The sequence below is a fragment of the Equus quagga genome, chromosome 22, assembly GCF_021613505.1.
Source record: "Equus quagga isolate Etosha38 chromosome 22, UCLA_HA_Equagga_1.0, whole genome shotgun sequence".
In the NCBI taxonomy this organism is placed as follows: domain Eukaryota; kingdom Metazoa; phylum Chordata; class Mammalia; order Perissodactyla; family Equidae; genus Equus; species Equus quagga.
The window spans coordinates 1,475,374-1,493,439 of record NC_060288.1 but is presented as its reverse complement, the minus strand read 5'-3'; the positions used below and the strand labels follow the sequence as shown (position 1 = coordinate 1,493,439).

General features: G+C 34.8%; 1 protein-coding gene across 3 annotated transcripts in view; it reads left to right on the top strand.

Annotated features, from left to right (window-relative positions):
* Positions 1–18,066, top strand: part of HOOK3 (hook microtubule tethering protein 3) — a 106,619-nt gene extending 88,553 nt beyond the window's left edge. For all 3 annotated transcript variants that reach the window (XM_046648401.1, XM_046648402.1, XM_046648403.1), the window contains 4 exons: positions 803–903; positions 2,430–2,534; positions 2,701–2,772; positions 8,497–18,066. In XM_046648401.1, the coding sequence (XP_046504357.1) occupies positions 803–903; positions 2,430–2,534; positions 2,701–2,772; positions 8,497–8,637 (419 nt within the window). In that variant the 3' untranslated portion in view covers positions 8,638–18,066. The remainder of the gene's footprint in view (positions 1–802; positions 904–2,429; positions 2,535–2,700; positions 2,773–8,496) is intronic.

Sequence of the window (18,066 nt, the reverse complement as noted above, 5' to 3'; positions counted from 1 at the left end):
TTTCCATAGTGTAGTTGCATGTAAGTCAGCCAAACTTTTACTTCTGTTGATATTTACACATGTGGGTAACTGACTTTATTAATTCTCTGGTGTGGAGGTGGGAGTAGGATGCAGACTTTTACTGTTTTTTATTGTGGTAACATCTACATAACATAAAAATAACCACTTTAACCATTTTTAGTTATACAGTTCAGTAGCATTAAGTACATTCACATTATTGTGCAAACTAAATCCATCACTCAACTATCCAGTATATTGATATTGTACAACCACTGTCCATCTCCAGAACTTTTTCATCGTCCCAGACTCAAACTCCATACCCATTAAACAATAACTCCCCTCTCTCCCCTAACCCCCCTGCCTCTGGAAACCACTATTCTGCTTTCTGTCTCTACGGATTTGACTATTCTGGGTAACTTATATAAGTGCCATCATGCATCATGTATGGCTTATTTCACTCAGCATAATATCTTTAATTTTCACTTGGTAATGGCTCCATGTTGTAGCATATATCAGAATTAAGGCTAAATAATATTCACTTGTATGTATTTACCACATTTTGTGTATCCATTCATCCGTCAATGGTTACTTTTTAATTTATTCACTTCCATACTGCAATTTTTGTTTATAAAAAAAGCTTTTTGTAAAAACAAAAATTATAAATTAGGGTTTTTTAAAGAAAATTATATGTAGAAATAGACCAAACAATCTCTCAAAGCTGTTACCTATTTACTGTTTGTCAGTTGATATATTTTTAAAGTTGTTATAATCTCAAAAAAATTTTTTGCTGTCTCATCTGCAGCCTTAAAAATTGAAGAATTACAAGAAGCTTTACGAAAGAAAGAAGAGGAAATGAAGCAAATGGAAGAACGATATAAAAAATACTTAGAGAAAGCCAAAAGTGTAAGTATGAATTTGTGGGTATCTCTACTTTCTGATCATATTTTACTGACGTCTCAGAATATAGTGCACGTACAGCGACTTTTCACACAGAGAGCTGTCAGGAGAAGGTCAAGAACTGCCAAAACGACAATGTATCTTTATGTAGGAAATAAGTGGCAGTCATCACCTTAACTAGTAATCAAAATTAGCTACACTAATGGTAGGACAACCAATATCTTGTGCCTCCTGGTGGGGTATCATTACCAATAATATTTAACCTGAATCTAAGCAATATTCTAGACCTAACTTTCAGTTCCCAGGGAAAATGTGGTTATTGGAACAAGTTAAATAGCACCTTCAGGAAGTCATCAGATAAATCCAGAATTTGGCATAGAAGTCAATGTTATAGAAAAACAAATATAGACAGTGGAGTGTGAGGGAGCTGTTGTAATTTAAAGAGCCAAAGGGACCTAAATACCAAATGTAGTGCATTAATATTTGGGTCCTGGGCTGGGGGCAGAAATGAGCAGTTTTGAAAGACATTTTGGAGACAGCTGTGGAGATGTGGATTTGGACTGAATGGTGATGATTTCTAATATTGTTAATTTCTTACAGATGATAATGGTATTATGATTATGTGGGGGAATGTCCTTAGTCTAAGGAGATGCACGTTGAAATATTTCAGAGTTACGTGTCATGAAGTCTACACATTAATTTAAAATAGTCCCCAAAACAAGCAGGTGTGTGTGTGTGTGTGTGTTTGTGTGTCTAGAGAGAGAAATCAAATGTGGTAGTGCAGCTATTGGTGAATCTGGGTTAAAGGAAATGAATTTTTATTGTTCTGTTCTTTCCAATTTTCTACAGATTTGGTTATTTTTGATAGTAAAAGCGTTGGGCCAAAAAGCAAAAAGACTTCCCGGAAAACTTCTATTTGGTTAACTAGAATTACATCACATGCCCATGCTTAAACTGGGGCACTGGCAGAGGAGGGGATGGGCCACAGTGATAGGCTTTTAAACCATAAGGACGTGCCCCTAAGTACACGTCTGGTCAGAGGGGAACACTAGCTGAACCAAATCAGAGGAAAGGAAAAGGAGACAGCTGTCAGTAGTGTCTGCTGTGGTATTACTTATTAATTTTAAGCCAGAATTACTTCTTTTTTTTTTCCCTTTTTCTCCTAAAGCCCCCTGGTACATAGTTGTGTATTTTTAGTTGTGGATCCTTCTAGTTATAGCATGTGGGATGCCATCTCAGCATGGCTTGATGAGCAGTGCCATGTCCACGCCCGGGAGTTGAACTGGCAAAACCCTGGGCTGCCGAAGCAGAGCACACGAACTTAACCACTTAGCTACAGGGCCGGGCCCCAGAATTACTTCTTATACTTGATTCTTGTACATAATTAAAAAGTTTTATAATTGAAAGTTACAAGAATTGAATATTATTTCATACATTCACATTTTAAAGTATTCATGTAAGACAGCTTTTGATTCTCATAAAGTTTATCCTTTGATTTTTTTTTTTTAATTTTCTTTTATTGCTTTTTACAGGTTATCCGTACTTTAGATCCTAAACAGAATCAAGGAGCAGCACCAGAAATACAGGCTCTTAAAAATCAGCTCCAGGAACGGGACCGACTGTTCCATTCATTAGAGGTAGTTTACTATACTAGATGATAAAATATTTGATTTTCGATTCTTTATTTTCTAGGAGCCTTCCTCTATACAATTGTGTCCATTAATTTAGACTGTTAAGTGTGAGTACTTCATTGATATTGAATTGTTTTTTATCTTTAAGTATTTACATGTGCTTGCTTTTCAGAAAGAATATGAGAAAACAAAGAGTCAAAGAGAGATGGAGGAGAAATATCTTGTTAGTGCCTGGTACAATATGGTAAGAAAATAACACTTGAAATCATATTGCAAAGTTCAGTGAATATGTAATATGTATTATACTCCCTCTACTGTAGAAGTAACTCTACCAAATGAATCTGAAAGTAATTGCCATTCTAACACAAACTAACAAAACCTTAATGCTAACCTTAGGACTGAAAAGCAGATAAGAGAACCACCATAAACAGGGTTAGGGCGTTTTGAACACCTCATTAAACCTAGAGGATAGAATCAGTTGGATTTTGGCCCCTCAGAATCATTTTATTCTAGGGGAACGGGACTGTAATATTATCTACACAAAATTGCAGTAACTTTTGTTTTGTGGGACTATTTCAGTGCCTTTCCAGGAGTGGTACTTACACCAAGGCTACTTCAGCTATCTCGTTTGTGGTTGTTGACAGTTAGTGCCATCCTCTCACCTTCCCGCTCTCTATCAGACAATGTTCTGCTGCTATTCATAGGGTTTTGATGGCCAGTTTTTTGGAAGCGGGTGGCCAGGTCCTTCCTCCTTATCTTTCTTAGTCTGGAACTTCTGCTGAAACCTGTCCACCATGGGTGACCCTCCTGATATTTGAAATACCGCTGGCATAGCTTTCAGCGTCACAGCAGTATGTAGCCACGACAGTATGACAACCGACAGACTGGTGGTGTGGTTCCCTGACCAGGAAATGAACCCAGACCGTGGCAGTGAGAATGTGGGATCTTAACTATTAGACCACCAGGACTGGCTAACTATCTCATAGGGTTTGGAAAATGTTCTAACTGGTCTAGCAGTATTAGACCCTGAACGACTGGAGGTTTTGAGGTTGAATTTTCCAACACAAAAAAACTTTAAATGTATTGCAGGGGAAAATAAATGCTCATCAATATCTGGGCTTCAGTAACATTTTCTAGATATAAATAGCTATGAATTTGTAAGAATGCTGTACTTTTTTCAATATTTTTTTCTAGACTTTTTGTCATCTTTTCCTTCTTTGTTCTTCTTTGTAAGACCACTTTTGCCTTTTCGAAGTGTCAGTTGTGCAAGACAGGAAATTGGACCAGATTCTTTTCGTCAGACCCCCCTGACTCTATAGTTGTGTTATTGGCACAATGCCATTATTTCTGTTTTACAGTTATAATTGATGCCCTGTCTTAAAGGCTAGTGTCCCAGGCCTTCTAATAATGTGATTTGATCTTGTCAAAAATTTATACAATTTTATGACATAGTTCATTTATATTTGCCTTGGTTAAAACTACTTAAGATAAAAATATTTAAGATTTTATCACAATTTTGAAAAACAAAAGAGGAAATTGTATTGTGTTTAGAATACTATTATTGTTAACAAATATAGATTTCTTGAAAATTAAAATTTAAAAGATAGGGAAAAAACTATATATTTAAGGAAATTCTCTAGGAACTAGTCCTGCCTCCACCTATTCTCTTTCCACTTTGTCCTTGTTAAAAGTTAGTGTTAGTGACAAGAAAATAGTGGAATTAAACGAAAAACTAGACCAGCTGGACTTAATAGAGATATATAGAACATTCTATCCAAAAGCAGAATACACGTTATTCTCAAGTGCACATGAAACATTCTCAAAGGTAGACCATATGTTGGGAAACAAGGTATGCCTCAATACATTTAAGAAGACTGAAATCATATCAAGCATCTTTTCCAACCATAATGCTATGAAACTAGAAATCAACTGCAAGAAAAAAGCTGGGAAAGTGACAAATATGTGGAGACTAAACAACATGCTACTGAACAACCAATGGATTAATGAAGAAATTAAAGGAAAAATCAAAAAATACCTGGAGACAAATGGAAATGAAAATGCATCATACCAACTCCATTGGGATATGACAAAAGTAGTCCTAAGAGGGAAATTCATAGCAAAACAGGCCCACCTTAACAAACAAGAAAAATCTCAAATAAGCAATCTTAAACTATACCTAGCAGAACTAGAAAAAGAAGAACAAACAAAGCCCAAAGTCAGCAGAAGGAGGGAAATAATAAAAATTAGAGCAGAAATAAATAAAATTGAAACCAAAAAAATAGTAGAAAGGATCAATGAAACTAAGAACTGGTTCTTCAAGAAGATAAACAAAATTGACAAACCCCTAGCCAGACTCACCAAGAAAAAAAGAGAGAAGCCTCAAATAAATAAAATTAGAAATGAAAGAGGAGAAATTATAACTGACACCACAGAAATGCAAATGATTGTAAGAGAATACTATGAAAAGCTATATGCCAACAAATTGGACAACCTGGAAGAAATGGGTAAATTCTTAGACTCATACAACCTCCCAAGACTGAATCAAGAAGAAATAGAGAATCTGAATAGACCAGTTAGAAGTAAAGAGATTGAAACAGTAATCCAAAACCTCACAGAAAATAAAAGTCCGTGACCAGATGGCTTCTCTGGAGAATTATAGCAGACACTCAAACTATCCTCAAACTATTCCAAAAAATTGAGAAAGATAGAACACTTCCTAACACTTTCTATGAGGCCAGCATCACCCTGATCCCACAGCCAGAAAAGGACAGCACAAAGAAGGAAAATTAAAGGCCAATATCACCGATGAATATAGATGCAAAAGTCCTCAACAAAATATTAGCAAACTGAATACAGCAATACATTAAAAGGATCATACACTGTGATCAAGTGGGATTTATACCAGAGACATAGAGATGGTTCATCATCTGCAAATCAGTCAATGTGATACACCACATTAACAAGTGAGGAATAAAAATCACATGATCATCTCAATAGATGCAGAGAGAGCATTTGACAAGATCCAACATTCATTTATGATTTAAAAAACTGTCAATAAAATGAGTATAGAAGGAAAGCACCTCAACGAAATAAAGGCCATATATGACAAACCCACAGCCAACATCATACCCAATGGGGAAAGACTGAAAGCCATCCCTCTGAGAACAGGAGTAAGACAAGCATGCCCACTATCAACACTCTTATTCAACATAGTACTGGAAGTTTTGGCCAGAGCAGTTAGGCAAGAGAAAGAAACAAAAGGAATCCAAATAGGCAGTGAAGAAGTAAAATGCTTGCTGTTTGCAGATGACGTGATTTTATGTATAGAAAACCCTAAAAAAACCCATCTGAAAACTATTAGAAATGATCAACAATTATAGCAACGTTGCAGGGTACAAAATCAACTTATAAAAATCAGTTGCACTGCTCTACTCTGATAACAAGCAAACAGAAAGAGAACTCAAGAATACAATCCCCGTTTACAATTGCAGCAAAAAGAGTAAAGTATTTAGGAATAGATTTGACCAAGGAGATGAAAGACCTCTACAATGAAAACTATATGACATTATTGAAAGAAATTGATGATGACATAAAGAAATGGAATTATATTTCATGCACATAGATTGGAAGAATAAACATAGTTAAAATGTCCATACAACCTAAAGTAATCCACAGATTCATTGCAATTCCAATCAGAATCCCAATGACATTCTTCATGGAAATAGAATAAATAATCCTAAAATTCATATGTGGCAACAACAAACCCCGAATTGCTAAAGCAGTCCTGAGAAGAAGGAACAAAGCTGGAGGCATCATACCCCTGATTCAAAATATACTACAAAGCTATAGCAATCAAAACAGTATGGTACTGGTACAAAAACAGGTACAGTAAATGGTGTTGGGGGGCTCACTTGGTGGCATGGTGATTAAGTTCATGTGTTCCACTTTGGCAGCCCTGGGTTCACCGGATTGGATCCTGGGTGGGGACCTACTCATCACTCATTGAGCCATGCTGTGGCAGTGTCCCACATACAAAATAGAGGAAGATTGGCACATATGTTAGCTCAGCAACAATCTTCCTCACCAAAAATAAATAAATAAATTGTGTTGAGAAAACTGGACAGCCACAAGCAAAAGAATGAGAGTATCTTTCACCATACACAAAAATTAACTCAAAATTAATTAAAGACTTGAAAGTAAGACATGAAACCATCAAACTAGAAGAAATATAGATAGTACACTCTTTGACATCAATCTTAGAAGGATCTTTTCAAATAGCATGTCTACTTGAGCAAGGGAAACAAGAAAAAAGGAACAAATGAGACTTCATGAGACTAAAAAGCTTCTGCTAGGCAAAGGAAACCATGAACAAAACGAAAAGACAACTCACCAACTGGGAGAAAATATTTGCAAATCATATATCCAAAAAGGGGTTAATTTCCAAAATATATAAAGAACTCACACAACTCAACAACAACAAAATAACCTGATCAAAAAATAGACAGGGGATATGAACAGACATTTTTCCAAAAAAGATACACAGATGACCACCAGGGACGTGAAAAGATGTTCAACATCACTAATCATCAGGGAAATGCAAATCAGAACTACAATAAGCTATCGCCTTACACCTATTAGAATAGCTATAATTACCAAGACAAAAAACAACGAATGTTGGAGAGGATGTGGAGAAAAGGGAAGCCTCATACACTACTGGTAGGAATGCAAACTGGTGCAGCCACTATGGGAAACAGTATGGAAGTTTCTCAAAAAATTAAAAATAGAAATACCATACAATCCAGCTATCCCACTACTGGGTATTTATCCAAAGAACATGAAATCGATGATCCAAAGAGACTTATGTACCCCTGTGTTCATTGCAGCACTATTCGCAATAGTCAAGACATGGAAGCAACCCGAGTGCCCATCAACTGATGATTGGATAAAGATGATGTGGTATATGTACACAGTGGAATACTACTCAGCCATAAAAAAGACAAACTTGTACCATTTGTGACAACAGATGGAACTTGAGGGTATTATGTTAAGCAAGATAAGCCAGACAGAGAAAGACAAACACCATATGATTTCACTCATGTGGAAGATAAATAAATACGTGGACAAAGAGCTCAAACTAATGGTTACCAGCAGGGAAGGGGGTTGAGAGGTGGGCATAAGGAGTAAAGGAGCACACAGATTTGGTGACTGACAAATAACAATGTACAACTGAAATTTCACAGTGTTATAAACTATTATGACCTCTATAAAATCATTGTTTTTTTAAAGTTAGTGATCCTGGAGCTCTGCGCCTCAATTCTTATTAGTAATTTTATGTTCTTGGTTGATTTTTTCCATTGTGGCTCCTCTCCCTTCTAAGCTAGTAGGCCACTCTTCTCCTGTCTTCAGGAAAGACCCCTTGCTCTCACTTGGGCCCTCTATTGTGGGCTTTCAGGAACTTTTCTTAGTTTGTTTGAGAATACAAGTCTGCCTGAAGTGAAGAAAAACAGCATGGTGGTATGTATTACACCTACTGTGCCTTTCCACCTTCAGAAACAAGTGCGTTTGTGTTTTTCCATTCTAACTAAACCCTGTGAATTCCACAACCCCATGTGAATCAATTGCTTCCAATCAATTTTGCTTTTTTTCTTGGAAAATCACTTTATACATTTGATTGGAAAGGGAAGTATGTTATGATTGGGTATGGGTAATATATTTCAAAAATCTGTCTTCATGATCTATGGTTTTGGTTATTGTAAATTCAGAAAATTAAGCCTTAATTTTTCCAAAGGAAGATTTGTACCTAATTGTTGGAACTAAATTGTGTCTGTAAGATTTTTATCTCTAATGAGCAGAATTAACATACCTAATTGTGCCTTATGATACTGTGTAACAAATTCTGCTTGATGAAATTTTCTTTTATGAGAATATGTTCCACTATTTTTTCATTGATTATTTTTTTCTGTTATAGGGAATGACTCTGCATAAAAAGGCAGCTGAAGACAGACTTGCTAGTACAGGTTCAGGGCAATCATTTCTGGCTCGGCAAAGACAAGCGACCAGCACCAGAAGATCTTACCCGGGCCACGTTCAACCAGCCACAGCAAGGTAGACAAGTCTTGCCATTAGAATAAAAAATACCCTGCATTCAAAACGTACTTCTGTTACATATAACAACATTTCAGGAAATTCAGCCAGCTTAATATTTGTCTCGATTTTATGTTAATATTTAGTAGTTTCTCATTTGAGGACTTTTTCCTGTATCTATAATGTTTTAGTTTCTTGGTCCTTTATTTTGTAGTCCTTTCAGTTCCTTTTAATGTGCCAAAAATTTTTAAATGCCCAATTAAAAGCATTGTATAATAGTGTAGTACTTTTCTTTGTATGAAAATGTCCTTTCCCCGATGGTGTAGGCTTTGTAATGAATTAGATTTTCTGCCAATAATTGATATACAATTTATATTCTTTATTGTGCCTCTGTGTTCCCATGCTTTATAAGAATGTCTTTGTTTAAAGGGAATTAATCTTTTTATGATGTATTAATCTGTGTTTTCAATTGTTTTCCAAATGCACTTCAGATAACTTGCGTATTTACTATATAAAATGGTTGGCAAGTGCACTTTTTGCAAAGACATAAATACATTGGCAGAGGTGCTAATCAGATCTTACCTAAAGCACCTGATAGAACTATTTAGAGTAAAAAATGAGTTTTCACATTGTTTTCTAGGAAATTAAATTTGTCCGAAGATTTGGAAACTATTTTTAAAACATAAATACGTAGAATTTCATTATTTTCTGCTATCTTGTTTGCTGGCAGAAGTGAATGCATGGAGTAGGTTATTTGGGGGGAAATTGCAGAAGAAGAAAATCTAGCAGTGCATTGGTTTTTTTCTTGTTTTGGAATCTCATAGTAACTGAGAATCAAATCCCAGCAATGTGGCAACGTTTGTAAAGTCAACTGCCCTCCACATCTAAAAGACTTATTTTTCATGTACTTAGAAGTAATAGGTAGCCTTACTTTTGGGGCAATTTCCTTGTTGACTCGCACCTCCATTTGTTTTACTTTCTCCTTAATAGAAACCCTTCTATTTCTCAGTAATTCCTAACACCTAACATTTTAATATCAGTCATTAAGATCAGTAAGTGACTTCTTCTATGTAATGTTGTGACAGGTCTCTCTCACATTTTTTCTTAATTCTATGTCCTAGCCCAAGAATTTGCTACTGAATAGATTCTCTTGGGTGTTTGGTGGCCTCAGAGTGCTTAGATTTGTTGACAGGTTGTAAACCATGTTTATTTACATTGACAAATGGCTGTCAAGTAATAATAATTTTCAAGCACTTTGACTATTTAAGGAGCTATATAAATGCAACATATTCATTTGAAAATGAAATGCCTCTGCTTAACTTTCCATATTGACGTAAGCGTCGGGTCCCAAATTATATTTAAGTTGCCCTGCAGCCTTTTTCTTGCACCATAGCCCATCTTTTTTAAAAGCAAAAAATTACGGAAATTAGGCTGATTTTTGATTTTGTTTTTAGATAGGTTATCTAATAAGAGGATTTTATTTCATGTACTTGCTATTTGGAAGTTCAGGTTTAATTTAGTTTTGTATATTAAATACAAATGAATAATTTTAAATCAAGATAAATATAATTAAGAATTTTCAGCAACTGTATGCCAAGTGTTTGATTTTCAGTCCTTACTTAGTTTTTTATAAGAAAATTGACCTAAAAATTAGTAGTATTTTCATTTGTCCTCAGAAACTGTCCTTGCAGAAAGGTATTATAGTATACACAGAAATGACTCCGTGCATGTGCTGATTTTTGTGTTAAGTGCGGAAGTCTGAGCGCAGTGTGAGCGCTTCTGCCGGATCAGGCCGTAAAGCAGGAGGAATTAGTAGTAGTGGAGAGGACCACGCGAGGAGGACACGTCGTGGGTTTCAGGAGGCTAAGCAGGCCTAGGCAACGTGGAAAGTATTGGCAATAAAAGATTAAAAGCAGTTTAAGATGGTTCTTAGTTCTATCCCCTTATTTCGCAGATGGCATAAGGATTCAACTGTTTTAAAACAGAGCATGAACACTAACCTTGGTAAAATTAAAATTACTGGGAAATTATACCCACAAAATAAGATAAATGAAAATAAGAGAGTCTGTGAACTGTTCATTACATGGATTCTATCCCATGCAATAAGAGGTTTTAATTTTAGTTTTCTGTTTACTGCCCCACTCCTGGGCTCCTACCCACCCGTCTACTCAGATATATTGCTCTAAACGGCTTGGAAAGATGCCAAGCTTTTAGAAGGAAGTTTTATTTATTTTTCTTCAGCATGTGTTGCATGCTGTTATTTTGGTGTTTACATTCATAACTTTCACTGTCCTTTACCTGTAAAGTTTAGTATATTACTTTCATTATATAGAAGAAATTATGTTTCTAAACATCCTGTAATTTTTTTATGTTTTTTAAAGCAGGAATAAAACAGCTTTAACAGCAACAGTCCTGTCTCCCTTGCCCAACTTTGGACAGGATTTATGAAATTTCTGTTTCTTAAGTAATGATTAATAATTTCTCAGAAGGTTTGTGATGATGCGTAGTCTGTCTGAAAGTTAACAGACATTGGATGCTTTATCTAGATGTGAGCCGTGTTGTGCCATCTTTCGCAAACCCCCGGATACAGCAGCTTCATGAAGCCGCTGTTGACATGGACAGTGGGGCTAGTCCTGGCCTCAGCGGTGGAGTGAGTGCAGGGTGATTGCCTTAGGTTGGGTGAGCCATCACCCAGTGTCCAACTGCTTGTAAACAAAAAGCTTACCTTCTGGTTTTTTTCTAACCAGGGTAAGAAAATACAACCTAAATAACTAAAGAATATTAAAGCATAACATTTATATTCTGCAGTGTGTATTTAAGAAGTTTATAATGGGGGGAAAAATCCAGCAAATATAGTAGTTTACCACATCTAAAAGAGAGAATAAATAATACAATTGTACATATCTTAAAAGAACTTTCAAAAACTCGATTATATGTTTTTATCATTTGTCTAATTACTTTATAATAACTAAGAAAAAGAAGTCCCTAAATAAAGGACCCATGTTCCAAAATTGATCAAGATTGAGTTATTTCTGTTAGATAGCCCTAGCCTGTCAAAATTGGCTTAAGGAATTATTAGATTATAATAAGGATGATATTGTCCTCTGTAATTTTGTCAAGGTTTTCTTGTTTTGTTTATATAATGAGAGCTCAATTGTACAAAACTAACCTAAATATTACCCAGTCAGAAACATGAGCCTGTGTATCCTGTGAGTCCTCACAAAGGCATTAAAGTCAGTCTGTGCCAATGAACAGCGGTAAGTGATTGTTCAGTGAAAGACAAGTGAGGTTGAAGCAGAGGTACATCTTATTTATGAGCTACTTTACTCACATCTCCTTTTCAAGAGCAGTTTTGTTTTATTCTTGTTACCTGATGATACGAAATATTTTTGAGTGTCTCTTGCTCTTAGATAAGCATTCATCTTTTAAAGATAACACCATGTTAAAAACTTGAAAAGTTTTATTCCAACGTAAGACTTATCTTGAAACAAAAATCTAAATTTTTAAAATTTCTTAACTCTCTGCATTTACTCTCCAGTTGTCAGATCTCAGACTCCAGGGCTGTTACAGTTATCCCCAGTTGGAACATGTGAGTTTTACCCACAGCTAGTGTAATCCTAGCTAGTTTACAGCCATGTGGATAAGACTATCTTTGATCCTAAAGTGAGAGGAAGGTGCTTGGCATCTTCCTTTTTGCTAAGGGCAAAATAGCAACATAAAGACAAAACGCTTTTTGTTGTCTAGTCATTAAACTATGGAAGAATATTTTGACTTTTTATCCTCGTATTATGAAGGAACTCTGCCTAGCAACGGCTGTCAAACTGATGTAGCATTGTGCTTCTCGACAGTGAAGCCTGTCTGATACTCTGAAGTAGGGTGAGAGGGTGTACTGAGCAAGATAAGATGGGATGTCAGAATCTTTGCGAATTATTGTAGCACGTTTTTCATTTTTCCCTTTTTATAAGTTAAAAGGGTTTTCCATTCAATAAAAACAATCTCTTTTTCTGTAGTCGCAACTGTCCAAATGGCCGCTTGAAGCTTTGAGTGGTTGTACAAGCCAGTTTCATTACATTTAGAAAGCGGTGTCACAGCTTATTCTTTGTAACTATAATGATTCGAATATTTTATATCATGAGGTTTTTATATCAGGAAGGCTATTCTCAATGTATCTGTCATCCAGTTTTTTTACTGTCTATAAAGTATATTTAAATAATAATTGGTGTATGTTCCTTTTATTGAAACTTTTGAAAATGTTTTATTGTCAAATGTCAGCACAATACTTTCATTTTTCTAAAGTTTTCCAATAAATACTGTTCATTTCTTAGAAGCCTAAAATACACAAAATAATTTGCTACTGGCACAGCTAATGTCTAGCCCTCCCCATTTCCCCAAATTATGGAAGTATTAATATTTAGCTTCCTTTTTATAAAATGAAGACATCACAAATGTGATGACATCCATCTCTTTTCAATCACTGATTATGCTCCTGGGAAGTATTAGTGATTTTTTTTTAATAGCCTTTTATCAGTCCAATTCACATGTATTATCCTTATGAATATAAAAGCTTATAAAATTTATATTTAGTCTTATGTTGAAACACGAATATACTTGGATTCTTCACATTGCACTTAAAATGATAGAGATGGGATATTAGTTTGAGAAACCAGAGTCCAGAACGTAATTGTGGCAAGTATATGAGTTTTGGCAGTTGGGGGGGCGGGGTCTGTAAATGTTTCCTTTCAATTATATATCAGCAAACACCTGATGTCTCTTTTCAGTGTTTTTCTGTTTTCTTATGTTTTTAAATAATATTCTATAAAATTAGGTTTGTATACTACATATAAATGAGCATAGAAATCTGAGAAAGTGACAGAAGGCTGTTGAGGCAAATCCATTCCTAGAGAGTAGAACAGATCATTGGGATAAGAAATGACCTAACTATAAACAGATATCCCGGCAGATGGAAGTACTAATACAACTAAGACTTATTAAGAAATGTCCCTAAAGGGACAGTTTACATGAAATCTTCGGTCTTTATTACATATGATCATTCAGGAAAAAAGAGTAGCCACAAATATAGTTTATTTTCTAATTCTCCTTCCCTTTAGTGGGCATTAACTAGGCACACAATATTAACTATATGTGTCTATCAGTGGAGGAGAAAGTATTTTCATTTTGAAACTGTTAAACCATTACTAAATCTAAGATAGTGATTTAAGGCCATTAAGGATACTGTGATTTGATGAGATAAGAAGAAATTTGTGGTGGCTGAAAATCACTACCAACTTCTTAATAGTTACCTAGATCTGCCACTTTATCTAGTTTACAAAGCGTACCCTCAATTTTATGCCCCCCTTAATTATACTTAGTAACCCCACAGGAAATTTTGTTTAAAATGAACTCAGGAGTAGACGCTTTTCTTAATATATTCAAGGAGACCCTTTATGTACCTGTACATTACCACCAGGCTCTGAATTAGATGCTTAGGGTCTGAAGAAGAAATCGTCAGAGAATGTGTCCATAGCCTCAGAATTTTGGGTCCGTGGGCCTATAAAATATCCTGAACTATATCTACTTAGAGCTTTAAGGAAGAATTAAATGTCATGAGAGAGCAATCTCAAAGCGAGAGAAAGAAAACTCCAGAGCATGCTGAGGCTCTAACGTGTGTGGGGGACTTCTAAGCAGGCGTTATGGCTTTAGACCTCTAAATTGACGTCAGAAAATAATTAGTGTAGCAATTATATTAAAAAATTAATACAAGGGATTCATGTTTATTCTTGGGGTATTTGTTAACCTGCGAGCAGTGATTACTGTATATACATTCTATAGTGTGTTTATTTTATCTATGTCACTATTAGAGATGAGTGTCTTGATATTATTTACTATTCTAATCATTTATGTATTATTTATACTTTACCGCAATATTCACAGCACTTTACTAATATTAGATAAGTATTTTCCTTCTCCCTTTCTGGGCATTTTCTATTAATATCTTTTCCACTGGGATTCTTCCTTGTTTTGGAGCGCTTGCTAAGAAAAATGTAAAGGATCACCCAAAGAAATGGGTTTTGTACTCTTCCTGAATTTTTTTGAAGTCAGATCTGAAGTTCTAAGTCTAGAAGTCTATTTGAAGCCAGGCTGGGGCTACTAGGCATGAATTACATTCTATAGTTCACATTAATAAGACTCCTTTATAAGTTAATACTTGTGAAGCCAAGTTATCTCAAATGCAAACACACTTGAAACTGTTTTCTCGAGTTGCATTAATAAAAACGAAACAATCTTCTAGTTAATCAGAAGATGTTCTTACCTTTGATTTTCCTGTCTCCTGAAATACAAACATACAAACCGTCCTTAGCTTTCATAGTTTCTTCATCATTGCCTATACCCAAAGCCAGGATAAAGAAAGCCAAGTTCAGGAGCCCGAAGTCAGGGAACCTGGAAAATGGTAGGAGCCAGGTGATGGGAAAGGCAGATACTAAAGATGGCAGGATGCTACAAAATATTCTTGGTTCTGCTGTAACAGATATACTTCATGAATTTGGCCAGTTTTCTTACGTTCAAATACAGCAAATTCTTCAGCTTGTTCTATTGAGAGATGTTTTTAGGAGTCAGGACTCTTCCGTTTGTAACTTGAATATATTTGTATTCAAATTATAGTCCAAAAGTACTGAAATAATTCGTTGTTAACGTAAACATCGACACATATGATTACTTCCAAAGAATAGGGAGATTTGCTCATAAGAATGTTCTCTTAGAGTTTTATCTTGTGTTTTTAGATGAGAGAAGTGCTTTTCCAGTGTAAAAAGTTTCTGTAGTATTTTCTTCTGCTTTCCTCCCTGTTCTCCTGATGTGCTTTGCTCAGGCAGGTCACCTAGAAGAGAGCAACACTCAAATAGAGAAATCTAGACTATGTCCTCTGAGGGAAGAGCGGCTTTTAAAAAGTAAAAAATTAAACCCGTTCATACACGCACACGGACAAAATAGAATGTTTTGAATATCTAGTGATTAGTTATTGAATAGAGAAGTCCCCTTCTAAATGTCTTTATCATCCGTTGGCTTGTTAACTTAGGTAAGAGTAGATTCTAGATCTGCATTGTCCCATTCATTAGCCACTAGCCACATGTGGCAGTTTAAAATTAAATAAAATTTAAAATTCTGTTCCCCGGTCACCTGGCCACATTTCAAGTGCTCAGTAGTCACTTGTGGATAGTGGTTACCCTATTGGACAGCACAGATAATACAGCATTTCCATCACTGTAGGAAATGCTTTTTGACAGCGCTGTAATGCCCAACGAGAAATTAAGGACAAAATAAACGTATTCAGTGAACTTATGATAACGCTTAGATTTTACCACCATAGTTGAAGAAAGCTATTTTTCTTATAAAAATTAAAACCAGCCTTTTTAAAAGAGCTTGGAAAATTCAAAGCCCTGTTCTTGGAAAGTAGTTTTCAATGTTTTTTTAAACGGATTCTTAGCACTTTATTTTTCAAGTGTTATAATCATTTCATAAATGATAACTTAGTATCTTCAGGTTTTCTTCCTTTTTTATGTAGTCTTTTTGAGTTAATGATACATAGTTGTCTCACGCTTATCAAGCAAACTGACGAATGCTTAATTTATTGACAAAAATTGATCCACATCATATCCTCCTATTACTTTTAAGTCTATAGAGATGCAATGAAAGTGGCCAACAGTTTTCTGTAGAAACACAACATTTCTCCTTAAAATCACATTTGATTATCTTCCGGCTTAAAGATGCATCCAGATCCAAATAATTTTTTTGGTTTTCTTCATAGTTTCCTGTTCTTAATAACTTGGATTATGAATCAAGTTAAGTTTCATGTATGAAGCAAACATTTTATTCCAGTGATTTAGTTAATGAAATATTTTTTAGTATTTACTTGGCCTGTTACTAAAGTAATTAACATAAATAAAAGAATCTATATGGATGCATCTTTGAAATTGTTAATGAAAGAGACTAATCATGATTCTTTTGAGTTGGCTTGGTACTCAGTAACTATCCTGTTAGGAAGTTGTGATGCTTTCCCTTTCATTTGTAAATTTGTTTAGTCAAGCAACAGACTTGATCCAGTAGAGTCAAATTCCAAGCAAATTATGATGAAATTCTGTTGTTGAGGTACAGCTGAGTAAATGGTGTGATTTGAGTTGGTTTTATTATTTCCTTGGTGGCGTAATTTAATGTGTGTTCTACAGAGACTCATATTAGTTAAGGGAAATTTTCAATATGCTTGAAATAAGAAATAGCATTTTAGTATAAATACAGGAAATGACTGTACACAAATGCCAATCAATGATTTGAGGCCTTTTAATTTTTTTAATAGTAGTCTTTTGTTTTTTAATAGCCTTAGTTATTTAAAATTTAGATGCACTAAAATGTCATTGCTGTCACTAACTTTGCTGTTTACAGCTTATGTATAATTCAGAATGCTTTGTACTCAGAAGAATAATTTCCAGGTTTATCTTGTTTTGCAATTATCATGTTCTAACAATTGCCCCACCATTTTTAACAGCCAATTTTTGGTTGTGTAATGAACAGTAAAATTTGAACATATCTAATAATTTAATAATTTGCCTTATTTTGATTCAGAAATTCTATCAAAGATTTGGGGTAGAAAGAAGCTTTTTTCTTGTTGCTATAGTACTTTTTAAATCTTTTCAGATGAGCTGGAAAACACCTTAGTACATTGGAGTTGGTGTTGTATTGATTACAGTCCCAGCTCTAAAGCCTTACACTCATGTCTTAAGTATCACTGACTGTTCTCTGCATAGTTGTTAGTGTCATAGTTGACATTGTGGTTATCCACCTTGTAGTTTAGCCTTTGCAGAAAGGATATTGCTAGATATATTCTTATTTCTGCTTGACTGTTGAATTTATAATTTCACAACTTGATCCTTTGTCATTATACTACAGAAATGAAATCCACATAGGACTCTAAATTTCTCACTTCACAAATGGAATCAGTACAGATTTAGCAACATTGTACATAATGGCATCCAAGCATTTTTCCCCTGTTTACTAAGTTTATCAGCCATTTACTATGTGTTATTGGATCAATGGATTTTCTCACTATTTTTCTGAGTTGAATGACTTGTTGGAGAGACTCAGTAAGAAATTTTCACTGAAATCACAAAAACATAAAGTCCAATAAACCACTAGAAGATAGATTTTTAATTTTTTTGAAATCTTATATTGTATTTCCTTTTGATATCATTTATTCATTTTAATTTTATGACTGCCAACTTGTTATGGTATTAATTAGATGTATATGTTTATATGTATGCATATAATATATGTATATGTATATGAAGAATAAAGTTAAGATTTGGTCAAACTATATTTTCCCATTCAAATACAAAAATGTTTTCAAGGCTGCAAAAAGTGTACAGTTGTTAAACAAGTTGTAAATAAAGACTTGTATAAAAATTCA